At 41.3% G+C, this 20341-nt stretch overlaps 1 protein-coding gene across 1 annotated transcript; it reads right to left on the bottom strand.

Annotated features, from left to right (window-relative positions):
* Positions 1 to 1047: 1047 nt before the first annotated feature.
* LOC112246510 (stomatin-like) lies at positions 1048 to 19503 on the bottom strand. Its single transcript, XM_024414889.2, has 7 exons — positions 19321 to 19503; positions 7842 to 7951; positions 7422 to 7494; positions 3605 to 3687; positions 3316 to 3519; positions 2498 to 2632; positions 1048 to 1899 (listed from the first exon to the last, which is right to left on the bottom strand). Exons 1-7 carry the CDS (start codon positions 19379 to 19381, stop codon positions 1708 to 1710), a joined length of 858 nt encoding a protein of 285 aa, XP_024270657.1. The 5' UTR covers positions 19382 to 19503; the 3' UTR covers positions 1048 to 1707.
* Between the last annotated feature and the right edge of the window lie 838 nt (positions 19504 to 20341).

Here is a 20341-nt window from a genome sequence, read left to right as displayed (position 1 = left end):
TTCTACTGTAAAGACTGAAACCATATATTTCGCCATGTAATAGGTCAATGCATCCATTCTCATTCCACCTCAAACATTTCTTGTCATAAGGGATTACGTCTGAAAAGGATCCGGCTATGGTAGCTTCTCTTTTAATTATTAACAGACGTTTTGGGACTCAGGCGACTGGAATCATCATTGCGTAGTCTCACGCATTCCTCCCATTCCCACGTGTTTCAGTTGCAGGTGATGGAAGGGGTTGGTTGTGCTGCTGCTTTTCGTAGCAATTCTCTTTCGACACATTTTGCACAGGACATTCGTTTGCTTAACATCAGACCTCTTAAACCCGAACCCCTTCCATATTACAGAAAAAAATGTTGCTGCCCTTTTTGGGGATGATTTCATTCTCACGAGAGGCTGAGCTGGCTTCCTCACTTTCCATGTGGGTGGAATCTTACCGCTAGTACACCTCTCCGGCGTGGTTACAACCTGTGAAAGGCTGTCTAGGGCTGTGGTGGATAACCTCTGTGCACGTGTTGGCACGCAATTGGAACATGATTCGACATTGGGCTGACAGAAGAGACAGTGAGATGATTCGACATTGGGCTGACAGAAGAGACAGTGAGATGATTCGACATTGGGCTGACAGAAGAGACAGTGAGATGATTTGACATTGGGCTGACAGAAGAGACAGTGAGATCCTGCATTTGTAAAACGTTACGTTATAACAGAACCTCGATTATTGCGATACAGGCATTTTCCACATTGTGTTTTAGCACGAACTCAAATATATTCTGCCAGCCCTAACTTGATAAGAAATCATTTCAATATGATGAAAATAGGCTACAACAGAGCAGTTTAGTAACATACATAATAATGGAACAATGTCCTTTACACAAACAGCAGAGTAAACATAAAACACATACCAGGTTTTATACAGTAAAGTAGTTTATACTGTATAGGATCTGTAACAGCATCTGATCACAGTGTTTTTCTAATTCAAAGACATCTTTGATCTGGATGGAACCGATCACTAAATTCTGTGCCAATACAAACACTGATCAGGACTCTCCAAAGATGATATTTATTAAATATAGCAATACATGAGTATGCTATCAGAAAATGCAGGACCAATTTTCAAATCCCATACAAATTACATGTAGCTTCTTTCACACTCAAGAGTGTGGTTATAAAATACTGCTATTTGAAAATATTAAAATCCATTTCCAATTTCCATCCAGATTTTCTTAGAAACGACATGAAATGAGTACACTGATCCCATAGCAATGACTTAAGGCTTGAGAGGTTTAACATGGCCATAGTAAATAGGTTTCTTCCCATAGAGACAGACAAACAGGGTCCCTAGTACATCCTGGTCTCAGCCTCATAGCAGTGCAGGAAACACCACACCTCAGTAGAGCTGGTGACTCAGTTTCCTTTGGTTTTGTTCAAACCCTGTTTCTCTGTTCACTTCAATTGTGTTAACACACACATCAAATGGTTACATTAAGTTATTTGACGCATAAGCTTAGGCAAGCTCTCTAACTATCCTCCTCTGCACCAGCTGGTATTGACCTAAGAACATTTGGCACAAGGGAAATGGTTCACTCAATCACAGCCACTACATTTTTACAGCAGATTCGCAAAGCAACATACTATGATATATGTGAACGTTTGTTTCTTGAGTGTGTGTGTAACAGCAATTGCAAAGCACCCATCAGACTCTCCTCAGTCTCTCTTCATGAAGGCCTGCATCATGTCCATTGGCAGAGGGAAGATGATGGTGGAGTTCTTCTCGGCAGCAATGGTGTTGAGCGTCTGCAGGTAGCGCAGCTGTAGGCCAGACGGAGACTCAGCGATTACCAGGGAGGCCTCCTTCAGAGCCCGTGATGCGTTCACCTCCCCCTCCGCTGCGATCACCTACACACAGACACAAGGGCCCAGGGGACAGCAGGAAGGGAGGAGGGGGACAGATACAGAGAGAAAGGGAGAGATGGGGGGGGAAAGAGGGACCATTAGTTAATGAAGAGAGATGATAGCGAGAGAGAGAGAGAATTCCACAGTATGCACAGAACAAGTGAATGTGAGTATATAGAGAGAAACCATAGAGAGAGTGGATGATTAAATAAATCAATCCCAGAGACCTCATCTTTAACCAGCAGATTCAACATGTGATGATGGTATCCAATCAGTGTAATGGCCGATGGGAGGAGACTCGGTTAGAGGTTCCCCAGCTTGTGACCTGCTTTGCTCTCACTATCTATTCTAGCTTAATGGAAGGGTTTTTACGGCAAGACCACTGGTTGCTAAGGAACAAGGCAGATGACATCTTGACCCTACACAAAAACATTTTCATCTGAATGATATATTTTGAGAGTAAATCAAGCTAAGAAATAACAAAACTGAGAAGACAACTGGAATTTTCACTCAGAGGAAAAGGATTAACCTGAAAAATAGACTAAATGCATGTATGTTCCAGCGTGTGTGTTACCCTGGTCTGTATGTGTCAGTGCTGTACCTTAGCCCTGGCCTCGCGGCTAGCCTCGGCCTCTGCTGCCATGGCCCTCTGGAGCTGCTGGGGCAGTTTGACGTCCTTTATCTCCACCCGCTCCACCTTGATACCCCAGTCATCTGTAGCATCATCCAGGGTGGACTGGGAACAACACAGGTGGAAAAACATTCAGCTCCACATCCAATAGGTAAACCTCAGGTCATAATAGTCCCAGAACACCCCTTCCTTAGCATCTCTGTGAAGACTAGATGACATATCAATCTGACATACAGGTACCGTAGGGGTTAGAGCATTGGGTCAGTAACCGAAAGGTCGCTAGTTCGGATACCCGAGCCAACAATGTGAAAAATCTGTCGATGTGCCCTTGAGCAAGGCACTTAACCCTAATTTGAACCAGCGGCTCCGTACTTCTACGGCTGTCCCTGTAAAACAACACATTTCACTGCACCTATCCAGTATCTGTGAAAACAATACATCTTTATATTAAACTGATAGAGATCCAAATGTTACTGCCGCAGTAAGTCTGGAGGATGAAATGTCTTGAGAGACCAGGTTAAAAACAATGAGAAAGGCCATAACCAGAAGATCAATGAATGAGTTTTCTCCAATCCTAACCTTACACATTACAGTGTACATTCTAAAAACAGAGCCATTCAGTGAACTCTCGCAATATCTTCTCCTGTATTATGGCAATTATGGCTTGCTGTTCAACACTAAATGAATAACTATAATCTACACAGTCCTCTAGTACATGCAGGATGTGGAGTTGTGCATGTCAGCATATGGTCAGTACAGAGTCATTAGTGGTCAATGTGGTTCAGTACCTGCATGCTGTGGGCGATCTCATTACGGTCAGATAGGATCTCAGCCAGGTTCTTGGTTCCCAGGACGTTTCTCAGGGTGGTTTGTGCCAGGAGGCGGGTGGCAGCGTCAGCGTTGGTGATGTTGGCCACAGCCAGGGTGGCATTCTGAACACGGTAGTATACCACACCATCGACACTGACCGTCACTGAGTCCTTAGTCAGAACCTGATGAGGGGGGAACATTCAGTTACACTGACAACACTATGTATTACATGATAGGCTAATCATGGTAATACAGGGGGGGGCTCACCTCTTGTGGGGGGATGTCGAAGGTGATGGTGCGCATGTCCACATTGATGAAGCTATCTGTGCAGGGCAGGATGAAGAACAGGCCTGTGGGGTGTGACACACGCACACACAAATTTAACAGCAAAGTTTAAAGCTACTCAATATCACAAAAGCTGAGAAAATGTCATTGTCAGTAAGGGCAGCATAAATCATTTAACATACAGTACAGTAGAATTGAGTAAATGTCTGGCATAAGACTACATTCAAGCCTGAGTTCCATTAGTCACACGACTGCTGTTGGTCATGACTCTAAATTCATGAACACCTATTTGTTTGCACACACTCAGGTTCAGCATGGTACAATATAGCACAGTACAAACACAGAGTGCTGGGCATGATGGTGTAAAAGAAAGAGTCTTAACAGAGGCATTTAAAACTTCACTTGTGTATACATTTCCTTCTCCTTCTATAATCATTTTTCCTAGCTGGGACTTTAGCCCAGTGCCAGCTGGCCCTGGTAATACTGCAATGTAGGAGTATGCTCTAAATTTGCTATGAAAAGCATCATGGGATATGATGGAAAATTCCATGGATTCCCACCCTAAAAATGGCAACAACTTGGTTAAGGCTAATGCAGAGCAAGACCAATGCATAAAGCATCAGGGAAAGATCTGGCATAAAAAGTAATGACTACTGACTAGCCTATAGTCTGACCTATAACAGTTGATCCTGTTAACAGATCTTATCCGTCAGTTGGACAAGGCTTGCTGCGGAGGGCGAGGGAGAGAGCGTGGAGATGAGTAGAGTTTACTTGGGGAAACCAAATACTAAAATAAACGTTGGGGTTTAGGCCTGGGCTCTTAGGGCAGATGAGGAACGTGAAGGTCCCTCCGTGATAGATGGAGAGGGTCTATTATTACCCCAGGCTGCTATCATGTGGCTGTTCCGGAATCCCGTGAGATCATGTTTCATCCATGGAGAGCATAACAGAAGGCTTCCCACAAACATAAAACAGACTTGAGAGTTTGAGGTTCAAAGCATGGCTATGGTAGATTAGATAGACTACTGTGGACACTTTACAGTTACATTAGTACCACCCCTGCACAAGTAATGCCATGTCACCTGAAATCACTGGAGGTTGGAGGTTTGTGTGGTAATAGCATATCTTCCACATTGTTAAAGGGATAGTGCGCGATTTTGGCAGTTAAGCCCTTTTCTACTTACCCAGTCAGTAAAAGTGAAGAATATTTGGTTAATTTGGCTCTGCATACTGTTACTATTGCTTTTTTTTTGTTATAGACAACAATTATCTGCAAATAAGTTCAAAACATTCTCTGAAGATGGCAATTCCTCACAGAAGGAACCATTTAAAACAACCTAAAGGTTGCAAGATCGAATCCTCGAGCTGACAAGGTAAAAATCTGTCGTTCTGCCCCTGAACAAGGCAGTTAACCCACTGTTCCTAGGCCGTCATTGAAAATAATAATTTGTTCTTAACTGACTTGCCTTAGTTAAAGAAAGGTAAAACAAATCAATAAATACATTTAGTGAGGAGAGAGAACCTCATTCTGGTCCCCGCAAATGTTTTCAGTGTTCAATGTCTTTACTGAAATGTGTAGGCCCTCTAATAATTTGTTCAGGTAATAATTGAAATCCGGTCAACATTCTTGCCGACAAACTTGACCCAGTTTTGACGGTGCAACTACTTATTTGAAGTCTGATATGCCAGTTGTGTCTTTGAAAATAAATGAGGCCTGCATATTTGTAGGCATTTTCATGTATGCTTTGTCCTGGACAGAGTTGATAGAAAGTCATACAAAATTAGAAAAGGTTATATTGAAATGCCCCTTGACTCAAGTACACTAAATAGCCACAAGTATGTGGACACCCCTTCAAATGAATGGATTTGGCTATTTCAGCCACACCCGTTGCTGACAGGTGTATAAAATTGAGCACACTGCCATGTAATCTCCATAGACAAACATTGGCAGTAGCTGCCCTGGTCAACTGTAAGTGCTGTTATTGCGATGTGGAAACGTCTTGGAGCAACAACGTCTCAGCCGCGAAGTGGTAGGCCACACAAGCTCACAGAACGGGACCACTGAGTGCTGAACCGCGTAAAAAGCATCTGTCCTCAGTTGCAACACTCACTACCGAGTTCCAAACTGCTTCATGAAATGGGTTTCCATGGCCAAGCAGCCGTACACAAGCCTAAGAACAACATGCCAATTGTAAAGTTTGGTGGAGGAGGAATAATGTTCTGGGACTGTTTTTCATGGTTCGGGCTAGGCCCCTTAGTTCCAGTGAAGAGAAATCTTAACGCTACAGCATACAAGGACATTCTAGATGATTGTGTGCTTCCAACTCCGTGTCAACAGTTTGGGGAAGGCCCTTTCCTGTTTCAGCATGACAATGTTCCATTGAAATTTCCCTTGTGCCCCCATGCACAAAGCGAGGTCCGTACAGAAATGATTTGTCGAGATTGGTGTGGAAGAACTTGACTGGCCTGCACAGAGCCCTGACCTCAACCCCCTTCGAACACCTTCGGAATGAATTGGAACGCCGACTGCAAGCCAGGCCTAATCGCCCAACATCAGTGCCCAATCTCACTAATGCTCTTGTGGCTGAATGGAAGCAAGTCCCCGCAGCAATTTTCCAACATACCCCCGGACCACCACAAAATCTCACACTAGTGTAAACACAGCTAATTAATCAGCCATCTTAAGAATGACACTATATACTGAGGGAAAACTGTCAACAAAACCCTCAGCATCACTCTTCCACTCCAACTACAAAGAGAGAGGAGAGGCATGCCCTCTGCTCAGCACATCAGTTACAGAAATTAGGAAAGAGAACCCATTCCAAATACCCATTCCAACATCATGGCAACGCATGTCAAATAGGGATAGGGTTAGCATCAATCAAAGGGTAATATCATCAGGGCGAAGGACAACACACAAACAAAAAATACAAAAGAAAGATGAGAGAGAGCAGAGGGCTGAAGAGGGATGTGGGTGTTTATTCTTCACTACCAATCCAGCACCATGACTAGGCCCACTGCTGCTCATCATGATGTCAATCTGTAGACAGGATAGCAGTAAAGCTCTCAGATCACTTTAATTCAGACAAGAGCTTTAGTTTAAGCCTCTTAAGAGCATTAGTTAATTGATTGCAATTATTGCAAGATTCTGTAGTGACCCTATTTATTGAATAATGACCTCTTTAAAAGTTCTGCTAAAGTATTCTATGAAGATTTGCAGGGAACATATTTGCATATTCAGTTTATCATACCAGATACACCTGACATCTTTTACAGTGTAACCAAGGCAAACATCTTACCACACAAACTATGCTTAAGGAAAGAAAGTGTGCTTGCTGAAAGCATGTGTGAACCCTGGAATTCTGTGTACATTTGGGAATTATGTTAACACATAAGTTACTACAGGACAGGAGAGGTTAAACTAGGACACAGGATGTGCAGAACTGACCCGTTGCAGTGCACCCCTGCACAATGGTCCAATGGAAGTAGTAGTGCAGCAGCCCACTACAATGTAAAACAAATAGGTCAAAGCAGATGTACCCCTAACCACATTAACACTGAAAAGAGGCTTGACTCTCTCCTAACATAGTTTCACAGTTAAGGTGGTTTTAAGACAGGCCCACATACTTTTTATTGCAATTTTCATCCATCTCATACTGTCTGTGATCATAATATGTTTAAATCAAGGGTTTTGGTAAAGTAAGTATGGGACCTTGAGAGAATCATAGCAAATATGTACAGTGAAACTTTCTCCAGGGACAGTGCATGTGATGGTGGTGATGGGAAGTGTATCTATTACCTGGCCCTTTGGCTCCTCCTCGTACGATCCGCCCCAGGCGAAAGATGATGGCCCTCTCATACTCCTTCACAATCTGGGAGAGAAAGAAACAGTGGCTTAATTAGTTGTCCCCTAGCACTCGTTTGACATTTCTCACTCTACCTTCACTGATCAGTCAATATTGAAATACCACTGATTGGGTATCAACAACCCCCCCCCCCTTTTTTTAAAAACTTTAAAGTGAGTATATATATATCTAACAATACAACTCTGGCAGCTGGTGTAGCATTAAGAGGAGAGAAAGCCAATTTCCGTGGGAATAAAGGCATACTGGTAAGTGATCAATTCATAGAAGAAATAGACTCACACAAATGACACCACTAACCAGTTCTCAGTTCACGCATCATCTATCTTGTGTGGATGTATAGGTAATAACTGTACCTTAATACACATCCATATGGAGAGAGGCAGAGTTGCAAGCATCAGAAGAATGGATAAGCCGACTATGATCCAACCACATAGGCCATTGTCAGTATCTGAGCTCTCCAAGGCTGAAAGACAATACAAAAACATACAAACAAAGTCAAATACAACCAAAGACAGAAAATAAACCTTTTCACATCCCAGCCATTACAAGAGCAGCCCCTTCAACATCATGCATTTCTGGTAACTTCTTTACTCTTTATTTTTAATTTGGATTCTTCTGTGAATTGCCAAGTGAAAGGGAAAGGGGGATACCTAGTCAGTTGTACAACTGAATGCCTTCAACTGTGTCTTCCACATTTAACACAATTTTTTTTGTGACAGGCAATTCTGATATTTTTCCCACTAATTGGTCTTTGACCAACCAGATCAGCTCTGAAAAAGATCTGATATGGTAAGACATGATGTGATTGGTCAAAAGACCAATTATGTCAAAAATATCAGAATTGGGCTGCCTGTGTAAACGCAACCTTAATAACCTAAATTGTGCATCAAATACACAGGCTACAAACAATTAGGCTGAAATTTGTTTTAGAACTACCGGTAATACCCAGAAACAGTGTGCATGTGTCTCATGTCAGCAACCAGCGGAAGCATCCCATCCAGGTAACACTAACCTTTCCCTAGATTAACACCCTGAACCACCCACCCACCACACCAACCAATCGGATTAGAAGGAAAATAAACAGCCTAGAAGAGATTCAACTTCTCCACTGGGACTTTTTAAAATTACATTTGGCAAATGCAAACCCCTAAAGTTTTACTAATTGAATTAAACCTACAGGATACATATCTAACAAGCATCTATCCCTTCAAGGAATCACAATCAGCAAGCAAACTTCTTGAGCCTACAGAGAAATGTCATACAAAGCATTCACAACAGTAACATTGCAAGCCTTTAATGAGGGGGATACACTCATATAATAGCCCAGTTAGCAAAACTATTCTGGTGCATTCTAGGGCTAATAGTTACTAATACTAACTGACACTAAACTAAGTTATGGATTTTATCTGGCAAATAACCTTACTATACTACTACCTAGCAGGGATGTCGCCCTACCCAAGCTCAAGACCAAAAATGCAAAAGTAGGCTACAAAAAAGTAGACTAAAATCATTCCAAACATAATTAAATTGCAATGGCAGTTTAGCATCAATTGATTGGTTGGCTTTAGGACCATGCAGAGCAACTCTCTGAAAGAAGCTGCCAGCCTGCCCGCCATTCTCTCAAGAGAGTGCCAGACAGTTTACTTTGCCGGTCAGCCACATTTTTTGTTGAGTTGCAGTGGTCAGTGAAAAGCAGTTAAATATTTAAAAATACAATCGTAGGAAACAGTTTAGAAAGCAAATGGCTTTTTCTGAAAGAGAAGAAATAGACTAAACTGCCTCAACTCCCAATTGAGTGAACAGTAGCCTATCTATCTTATTGGCACCAGTGGAGAGCATTGGCCATATCTCCAGTGAGCGTGCGCATATTCACTTCCTTTATCATTGGATCACTCCCACTGGAACGTGTTTTTGGGGACAAGAATTTCCTCCTCCAGGCTAGATGGATGTCATACTGTACAATTTGCTTCTCCCCTTTTCGTAGACCTAGATTAGATGGTTGATCTGTTGGTCAGTGTCAGCAGAGTAGGCTACTAATTTGTGAGTAGGAGAGTAGGCTACTAAAATATGCTTATGTCTCCAGTCATATAAAGTTTAGTAGAATTGCATGAAATGTGTTTATAAAAAAGTCTACATTATTCCTATGCAACGAAATGAGAAGAAACGTGCTCAGGCATGCATTGTTCAGAACGGTCTATTTTGCTAACAGTGATTGAGATATATTATTAGCCAAAATGATGACTATGCAATCTACTCACATTAGGAATAGTAGCCTAACATGCTCGCGTCGCGTGCGGTACATGTTATTCAATCACTGCGCCTCAGCGAGCGTCTGCGTGGCCAGGCGCTAAAATAGAAATAGGTTCTATTTGTGACCCTCAACGCACTGCAAGTCTGGCCTATCCCATCTCCTCATTGGTTTTTAAGAGCATATACCCACGTGCCATCTCCTCATTGGTGTTTAGGAGCATATACCCACATGGGTGATTGAAAGATGAACTGACATCCACACTCCAGTCGGTTGTATTAATGCACCGTAAAGTTGCTTGCCAACCACCATATAAAGTCCAAAGAAGTAAAATAGAAGGCTGAGGAAGGAGGAGAGTTGACGAGAAAGGAATCCGGTTTACCGTTTTATCTGTGGATTAATAATTGTTGCAGTAAAGGAACCTTGTGCATTTCAGGTCAAATAACAACCCAATGTTTATATCCAAGGACAAATTAGCTAGCAACAGCAAGCTAGCTAGCTAAATTGCCAGAAATGTTTAATGCTTTTCGACCTAACCCCAAATTAATATAATTGGTTCAGAGTTTGTTTTGATATTTCAATCTGCGTGCCCTGATCGTGTCTGGTGTGGGGGTACAAAATCAACATGCGCATGGTCAGCATGTAACTGACATTAGTCTGCAAATGTAACGATCGGCATTGCCTTTAGAAATCATTCACACCCCTTGACTTTTTCTAAATGTTGCTGTGTTACAGCCTGAATAATTGTTTTATTAAATGTAGATTTCTTTTGTCACTGGCCTACACACAATACCCCATAATGTCAAAGTGGAATGATGTTTTTAGAAATGTTTACTCATTCGGAATTTGCAATAATGCCGCGTTCAAAACAACTGAGAACTTGGAAAAATACGAGGTGAAATCATGACGTCAGGGATCTTCAGGTCGGAACGTCGGAGCTCTAGAAAGAGGCCCGAGTTCCCGAGTTGGAATTCCGAGTTGGATGACTGTTCAAATCGTTTTTCCCAGTCAGAGATAGTTTCTCAGATTTACCAGTTGTTTTGAACGCACTGAAGTCGGAGGGTTACGAGTTCACAGTTGTTTAACGTGGCATTAGATAGAGCCCGTTAAGATCCTAATTGCGGTCTGAAGCTGGCAGTGGCATGTATTCATGGATGCCAGGCTTCCCCCCAAAAAAATGACCAAGAAAAAAAGAATACAGAAAATAATGTATCTTTCGTATCTCTGTGTTTCATACTTTTTCTTCAATTTGCACGAGGCTGAATGTACAGTATTATCACTGGAGAAAGCTACCAAGTGAGTGAAACAGAGCCCCTCTGTCTCTGTCTGATAATGTCTAGTCTTAAAGAGTATGACGTCTTTGCCCCCCGAAACATTGAATGCAAGGAAATCAAGCGAGCATTTGGCCTTCATTGATTAAAAAAATATATATAATATGGCTTTCGAGCTAAAATGAGTGAGCTCAACTGTGAATGGTCCTGGCGCACTAACAAAAAGTGTCAAGAGAAGCCAGTTTGAATTTGGCGTCACTCCTATCAAATCGCATTGAGAGCATACGTAAATGACAGAAACAACTTGAATTGTTACATCTCGCTGTGTTGTTGTCCTCCTGGAGGCTAAGCTAGCTAAAATTGCCCTTTCATAAACTAGCCATGAATGGATATAGGGATTTGTACTTCTGGTTTTAACTAGTTCTCCATACTGGTCAATGATTATAATGGTAACTCTGATCCAACCATTAGGTCATACACTGTTCCCCTGGCCTGAGGGGATGGAAGTTCAATATGTAGCTAGATGTAGAAGGCTAATGTTAACTAGCTAACGTTGCCCATGCAAGGAAGTTAGGCTAGTGAGCAAGAATTTTAACCAGGTAGCGTAGGACAACAACAAATAAAAGTGCGTACTTTATGACAGAGTGAAAGACCATTTTGTCAACATGAAAGAGAGAAGGGTGGCATTGGCATTTCTAGGGTGAGTCAACATGTTTTTCTACTTCCAGAAACACACACATATCAGAACCATGGACAGCCACATCATATTTAACCAGTGGCGACCCGTCATTCACGGCAGGTGGGGCTGAGCAAAAAATAAATTAATAAACTACATTTGCCAAAATACGAAGTATACAAACAGCGGACACCTTCAGTGCTTTTAGGGCCCATAATGCAATTCTTTGGAAAATGGGGGTGGATTCACATCATTTTCGGGTTTGAAGAAAATGGCAGAAAATATGCAGCCGAAGTCCAACGAGAGCGGATTGAAATTCATTGCTTTAACTAATTATGACAAATGTTAAAATGTTGAGCAATATAATCAAGTAATGACTTTTCAAATAAGTTACCTTACACGTTATGTTGGCTGACAATTTGTTAGCTACGCTATCCTTATGAACCACATAGCACGTCATTACAGCAGTATGCACCGGTATGTTAGCTAGTTACCTAACATTAATTAACTACTAATACATCAAACTTGCCAGTATATTAACTATATCCTAACTACCCAATGTTTATTGACCTGATTATTCCTGTCATTCTTAACTAAGTGGTATAGTTGTTGTCCGTTCTCAATGGACATTCGGGTGCCTTCGTAAAAATTTGCTCTGGCTATCTACTCCGATTTCAGAGCACTCTACCAGAGCGCAGAATAACTTATACATTTACGAACGCTCAACACCCGTTGAATATGGCCGGCTTCAGTAAACGTCGGCAAAAAAACGTAATTAAAATGTTGCCAGCAGCAACGCTCTGGATAACATGAAAACTGCCTAACCAGCTCTGCTAGAGCGAGTAAAATGGTCAGAGTGAGGTGTCTCTCATTTGTGTCTGTAAGTAACTAGCAAGTTGGACAGTTAGATTGGGTGCTTGACTGCCGTTGTAAGTTTACATTGCTCGAATCAACCCTACTCCTGGGGACAGAGCGTCAAGTGTGCACTCTGTACGCTCCCAGAGCGAAATGCTCTGAATTTACAGACGGACAGTGCTCTCAATTTACAAATGCTCAGAGTGCAATCTGGCACTCTAGACTGAATTTAAGAACACATCCGAAGTCATAAAATGTCTAGCTAGTAATTTGTTATGCTAACAAGCTAGCAAAGGGTTGAATAGCAACAGCATCAACTTCCAGTAGACAGGCAAAGAGCTAGTACGCTGAACTGAAAGGATACTGGTCGTTTACAGTATACTAAAATGAACTACTAGTATACTGTATACTCATTAAGTATGTAGTATACAGCATGTTAGTATGGGTATTCGAACAGAGCTATGGTCCTTTTATTGCTTTCCTGAGTAAGGCAGCTCCAGAATACAGGTGTTTCAGCCTAGCTCAGTGCTTTCTGTGATGGTGGGGCAGCCAGTGGAAAATATGGCGCGTAGGGGTTGGTAATAGAGGTCGACCGATTATGATTTTTCAACGTCGATACCGATACCAATTATTGGAGGACAAAAAAAGCTGATACCGATTAAATCGGCCAATTTTTAAAATGTATTTGTAATAATGACAATTACAACAATACTGAATGAACACTTATTTTAACTTAATATAATACATCAATAAAATCAATTTAGCCTCAAATAAATAATGAAACATGTTCAATTTGGTTTAAATAATGCAAAAACAAAGTGTTGGAGAAGAAAGTAAGAGTACAATATGTGCCATGTAAGAAAGCTAATGTTTAAGTTCCTTGCTCAGAACATGAGAACATATGAAAGCTGGTGGTTCCTTTAAACATGAGTCTTCAATATTCCCAGGTAAGAAGTTTTAGGTTGTAGTTATTATTGGAATTATATGACTATTTCTCTCTATACCATTTGTATTTCATATCTTTGAATATTGGATGTTCTTATAGGCACTTTAGTATTGCCAGTGTAACAGTATAGCTTCCTTACCTCTCCTCACTCCTACCTGGGCTCGAACCAGGAACACAACGACAACAGCCACCCACGAAGCAGCGTTACCCATGCAGAGCAAGGGGAACAACTACTCCAAGTCTCAAAGCGAGTGACGTTTGAAACGCTATTAACGCGCACCCCGCTAACTAGCTAGCCATTTCACATCACATCGTTACACCAGCCTAATCTCAGGAGTTGATAGGCTTGAAGTCATAAACAGCAGAGCTGCTGGCAAAATGCACGAAAGTGCTGTTTGAATGAATGCTTATGAGCCTACTGGTGCCTACCATTGCTCAGTCAGACTGCTCTATCAAATCGTAGACTTAATTATAACATAATAACACACAGAAATGCGAGCCCTAGGTCATTAATATGGTCGAATCCGTAAACTATCATCTCGAAAACAAGACGTTTATTCTTTCAGTGAAATACGGAATCGTCCCGTATTTTATCTAATGGGTGGCATCCATCAGTCTAAATATTCCTGTTACATTGCACAACCTTCAATGTTATGCCATAATTACGTAAAATTATGGCAAATTAGTTCTCAATGAGCCAGGTGGCCCAAACTGTTGCATATACCCTGACTGCGTGCAATGAACGCAAGAGAAGTGACACAATTTCACCTGGTTAATATTGCCTGCTAACCTGGATTTCTTTTAGCTAAATATACAGGTTTAAAAATATATACTTCTGTGTATTGATTTTAAGAAAGGCATTGGTGTTTATGGTTAGGTACACGTTCGAGCAACGAGAGTCCTTTTTCGTGAATGCGCACTGCATCGATTATATGCAACGCAGGACACGCTAGTAATATCATCAAACATGTGTAGTTATAACTAGTGATTATGATTGATTAAGTTTAATGCCAGCTAGCAACTTACCTTGGCTTCTTACTGCCTTTGCGTAACAGGCGGGATCCTCGTGAGGCAGGTGGTTAGAGCGTTGGACAAGTTAACCGTAAGGTTGCAAGATTGAATCCCTGAGCTGACAAGGTAAAAATCTGTCATTCTGCCCCTGAACAAGGCAGCTAACCCACCGTTCCTAGGCCGTCATTTAAAATAAAAATGTGTTCTTAACTGACTTGCCTAGTTAAAAAAATATTAAATAAAAGTTTTTTTTTTTTTTTTAAATCGGCAAAAATCGGCGCCCAAAATTACTGACTTCCGATTGTGATGAAAACTTGAAATCGTCCCTAATTAATCGGCCATTCCGATTAATCGGTCGACCTCTAGTTGGTAATGTTCTCTAGAAGTGCCATGATTGGCCTAGTGCTCTGTCACTCATGGGGACACCATGTCACTGCCAAATCTAAAGGGTAGAGTCCAAAAATTCAAACCCCTTGGGTGCTGCCATAGGCTGCAGTCCAAACACGCTATTTTTACCCCCTCAGCCCTTGCACTAGCCACTTTCCTTCTGGGTAATCCCAGTAAAACCGGATGCAGTTTGATTGCCATCTTAAGTGGAGGTCCAATTCACTGTAGCCCCCTCTGCCCTCGATTTAGCTCGAAGGAGAGAGTGAATAACTTTGGTCACTTGCAGGGTTGATATGACCCACAATTCAATGCAAACTGTAGTCACGTCAAATTCTGGTGGCCGCGAAGTGACAAATTTAATCAACAAGGCTGCATTTTTGACGTCAGAAAAAAGTATGAAGCTAGTTTGCTAAAAAATATATAGACATTGATTTTAGTGTTTGCAAATTGGCTTAGTCTCGTAGTAAGAAGACTATAAAATGTAGCTAGATTAATTTAGGGTATACTTGGATGTGACAAGGTAAAATGTAATTCAAGGGCTGAGGGTTTAGGGCTGAGGGCTGTCTACTTTGAGTATGAAATGCAGCCATAGAGCTACATTAGAAGTGCCCATCTAAGAAGGCTCAAGGTCATTGATCACCGATAAAATGACCTCAAATCATGAAGTCGAAGTTTACATACACCTTAGCCAAATACATTCAAACTCAGTTTTTCACAATATCTGACATTTAATCCTAGTAAAAAATCCCTGTCTTAAGTCAGTTAGGATCACCACTTTATTTTAAGAATGTAAAATGTCAGAATAATAGAAGAGAGAATGATTTATTTCAGCTTGTATTTCTTTCATCACATTCCCAGTGGGTAAGAAGTGTACATGCTACCAAATACTAATTGAGTGTATTGCCATTAAATTGTTTAACTTTGGTCAAATGTTTTGGGTAGCCTTCCACAACCTCCATACAGAGCTGGTGTAAATTATTCAGGTTTGTAGGCCTCCTTGCTCGCACACGCTTTTTCAGTTCTACCCACAAATTATCCATGGGATTGAGGTCAGGGCTTTGTGATGGCCACTCCAATACCTTGACTTTATTGTCCTTAAGCCATTTTGCCACAACTTTGTAAGTATGCTTGGGGTCATTGTCCATTTGGAAGACCCATTTGCGACCAAGCTTTAACTTCCTGACTGATGTCTTGAGATGTTGCTTCAATATATCCACATAATTTTCCATCCTCTTGATGCCATCTATTTTGTGAAGTGCACCAGACCCTCCTGCAACAAAGCACCCCCACAACATGATGCTGCCACCCCCGTGATTCACGGTTTGGATGGTGTTCTTCGGCTTGCAAGCCTCCCCCTTTTTCCTCCAAACATAACGATGGTCATTATGGCCAAACAGTTCTATATTTGTTTTATCCGACCAGAGTACATTTCTCCAAAAAGTACAATCTTTGTGCAGTTGCAAACCGTAGTCTGGCTTTTTTATGGCGGTTTTGGAGCAGTGGCTTCTTCCTTGCTGAGCGGCCTTTCAGGTTATAGCGATATAGGACTTGTTTTACTGTGGATATAGATACTCCTGTACCCAGATACTCCTGTACCTGTTTCCTCCAGCATCTTCACAAGGTCCTTTGCTGTTGTTCTGGGATTGATTTGCACTTTTCGCACCAAAGTACGTTCATCTCTAGGAGACAGAACGCTTCTCCTTCCTGAGTGGTATGATGGCCATGGTGTTTATACTTGCGTACTATTGTTTGTACAGATGAATGTGGTACCTTCAGGCGATTGGAAATTGCTCCCAAGGATGAACCAGACTAGTGGAGGTCCACCATTTTTTTCTGAGGTCTTGGCTGATTTCTTTTGGTTTTCCCATGATGTCAAGCAAAGAGGCACTGCGTTTGAAGGTAGGCCTTGAAATGCATCCACAGGTAAACCTCCAATTGTCTCAAATTATGTCAATTAGCCTATCAGAAGCTTCTAAAGCCATGACATCATTTTCTGGAATTTCCCATGCTGTTAAAAGGCACAGTCAACTTCGTGTATGTAAACTTCTGACCCACTGGAATTGTAATACAGTGAATTAAGTGAAATAATCTGCCTGTAAACAATTGTTGGAAAAATGACTTGTGTCATGCACAAAGTAGATGTCCTAACCGATTTGTCAAAACTATAGTTTGTTATCAAAAGAATTGTGGAGTGGTTCAAAAACTTGTTTTAATGACTCCAACCTAAGTGTATGTAAACTTCCAACTTCAACTGTATCTACAGCAGCTTTGATTGAACTGATCATGTCAACATACTTTCAAAGTCTTAGCTAGCAGTCATCATCCATTCATGAATCAAGTCGACAATCTACTGGCACATCATTTTTAATCCATGTCATATGAAGAGAAATGAAGAGAAATTATAGATAAAACATCGGTACACATTAGCCATTGGACATATAACTACACAACAAGTTGGAAATTGCAAATTCAACAATGAGTGGTTTGGAAAGAATCCGTGGCTAACTGCAAGGATTGCGGAGCAATCACTAGCCTGTTATTCAGTGGAGTGAGAATGTGGTCCCAATTCTCGGTTTAAGGTTCTCTTTTCCGAGCTTAAAATGGTAAACATTCAACATCGGCCATGCTGTCAATCCAGCATGATTTTTGCCACGCTCAAAACAACTTAACTCAAAACTGGGAAATCTAACTTCAGTGAGTTTAAGACAACTGGGAACTCAGGAAAAAATTATCTCTGACTGAGAAAATATGTTTTGAACGGTCATCCAACTCCAATTGTAAGTCGTGAACTCGGGCCTCTTTCTAGAGCTACGACATGAAGATCACTTACGTCATCATTTTTCAACTGTATTTTTTTTTGAGTTCCCAGTTGTCTTGAAAGCACCATAAATCCAGAGAATGCCAGACTTTGATGACAAAGTTTTATGACAAAATTTGCCCATGGAGGACTGCCGTGCCACCTTCCTGTTCAAGTGAGCACAGCACAACAAGGTGAGTCCAAAAATGTCTTGTTATTATGTAATATGCCTGGGAGATATGTATACGGTAGCTAAGAAAGTAATACTAAGTATGTTGTGTAGTAAGCTGTTAGTAGCCCATGTGCCTCACCCTAATAATTTGGTATATTTTCCCCTCATAATTTCACCTACTGCTCTGACATGGTGGTGCACAGGCCTATAACCGGTTTTAGAGAAATGTAATCATTAAATATTGTAAGAGCTTTCATTGTCTGCTTATACGCCCCATTTATTTATCCTACAGTTCTGACTTGGTGTACAGGGAGAACACTAAGAACAGCCCACGTTTTGAATTCTGTCACTATACATTTCAAAAGTGCTGAACAAATAGTTCATGACTACAACCTTCCCAGCACGCTCATTAATGTCTTGATCAATTTTACATATTGCCTCTTATGTATTGTCTTCCCCCTTATGCTGCTTATTGTCAGTAGAAAGCGCATTTGTTTAAGCATGTCAGCTATGTTTTTTTTAAAGGCAGTAATTGAGGCTGAATGAACTGTATCGCTGCCAGACGAGGCTCCGCTGTTAGCCAGGTGAGGCAGTGGTAAGGTGTTGGGACTCTGCTGGCCCTAACAGTTTGTGTTCACCGTTTGTCACCATTTATAGTGCAAGTAAATAATTTGCCCTACCAAGATTTACATGCTAAAATCGCCACTGTATGTAGCTTACGTTGATTGGACTAAGTTGTTTTTGGTATCTTTTAGTTGTCACTGTATTAGACGAAGCACATGTGATATGATGGTGCTGGAATAGTGGAGGCAGCTCCTGTTTTCTTTGTGACTTGCATAACTCTCGTGATTCTAAATCAATTGGCTAGTTGTTTAGTGGTCCGAAAATGTCGGGAAACATTAACTTGCTTGGTCGTGCTGTAGGTCAATTAAATGTTTGTTTACATGCAATATGCTTTGTGGACTTCACCGGATAGAGGTTGCTCTCCGGTTTTGTGATACAACAAAGGGGTGGTTGAATTTATTCTGCTACTGTGTTTTCTTATTGTCTCGGCCTTTAGGCCTATATAATCACGGTCGCAATGCATATGAAATAACAGGTTCTAGAGCAAACAACTAAATTATCACAACACAGGTTGTAATATGGCTATTTTTCTGACTTTTCCCTGGTGATTTTATCCACGCACAGCTACTGGAAGCTCGTAGCTTCTGCACAACACTGTAGGCAAAATGTGTTCAATGCAACAATGTAATTGTAATCTCAAACTGTAACTGTTATATCAGCAAGTCTGCTACATTGTGGCAAAAATGCGTGGGTTGCTGGACTTGCATGACACAGCCGTGTTTTGTAGGGCGTGTCCCTGTCCCACTACTTTCTTTGGTCATGTGTTGTCTAAAGAGACGCAAATGTGGCCATTTTGTCTATAAATATAAACATATCCGCCGGATTTAGTAAATAAACCGGATTACCTGCTTGTCGTTCCCGTCTTTTACTCTCTCTCGACTGGGTTTCTTTGCCGTATTCTTCCATTGTAAAATACAGTTCAGTCACTGATCTCAGAGCTGTGGCTTCAGGTTAGTATGTTTGTTGCTGAAAACCAGCTTGTGTTTGAGTCACAATATAGTAGGCTACATTTCCCGATGACGCTTAAATATATTTTTTCTTAATTTTCATGCACTTTGTCACCCCCTACTGGGTATAATAGGTCAACCACTACAATGAAATAGAGATATATGGAGGACTCCAGTGCCAGAAAGCTCGTTTTACGTTTTAGCATGAGCAGCACCATTGAGGACTTTGACCATTTTGTAGTAGTCAACTGGGTGGACTTCCTATAGGTTAAGGAAGTATCACATAATTCCACCCAGATCATAAGGATGGATCAGACAATTAATTATACTTGTAAGCAAACATTCCATAATTACAGGTGGCATAAATCGCCAACCTTGGCTTTCTACCTGTTCAAAAAACACATTCCAGGTGGCAGTATGCACCTTTCCAGTTTGCTTGCCAACTCAGAAGTAGTAAAAGAAGAACATTGACCACTTCAAAATGGAGATGGCCTCAATTACACTAACCATGCTCTCATAGACGCCATGGTGGGACAGATATGATGTTGCATCCTCTAACTATCTCTATGGATGTGCCTATATCCCATTATATGGTGTATCTGATAAATTAACGTTTTGATAAAAGCACCACATTTGGCAATGATGTAGATTTATGTGCCCTGAAAATATTTAGATATGGAGCCACCCCAGATTTGGCCTATGGGGGGTGCGGCAGCCATTTTGGGGAAAAATGGCCCCTGACTGTAATTCTATTTTACAAATCAGAAGGACTGCTTTGAGGTCAAGGGACCAAATTTGTCATAGATCTTGATTTATGGACCCTGAAAATATATTTAAATACGGAGCCACCACAGATTTGGCCCCAGGGGGCCGTAGCGGCTATCATTTGAAATGGCTGCTAACGGTAGCACTATTTAAC

This window comes from Oncorhynchus tshawytscha, linkage group LG33, assembly GCF_018296145.1.
Source record: "Oncorhynchus tshawytscha isolate Ot180627B linkage group LG33, Otsh_v2.0, whole genome shotgun sequence".
In the NCBI taxonomy this organism is placed as follows: domain Eukaryota; kingdom Metazoa; phylum Chordata; class Actinopteri; order Salmoniformes; family Salmonidae; genus Oncorhynchus; species Oncorhynchus tshawytscha.
The sequence above is the reverse complement of the archived record's forward strand: the minus strand, read 5'-3'. Positions and strand labels throughout refer to the sequence as shown.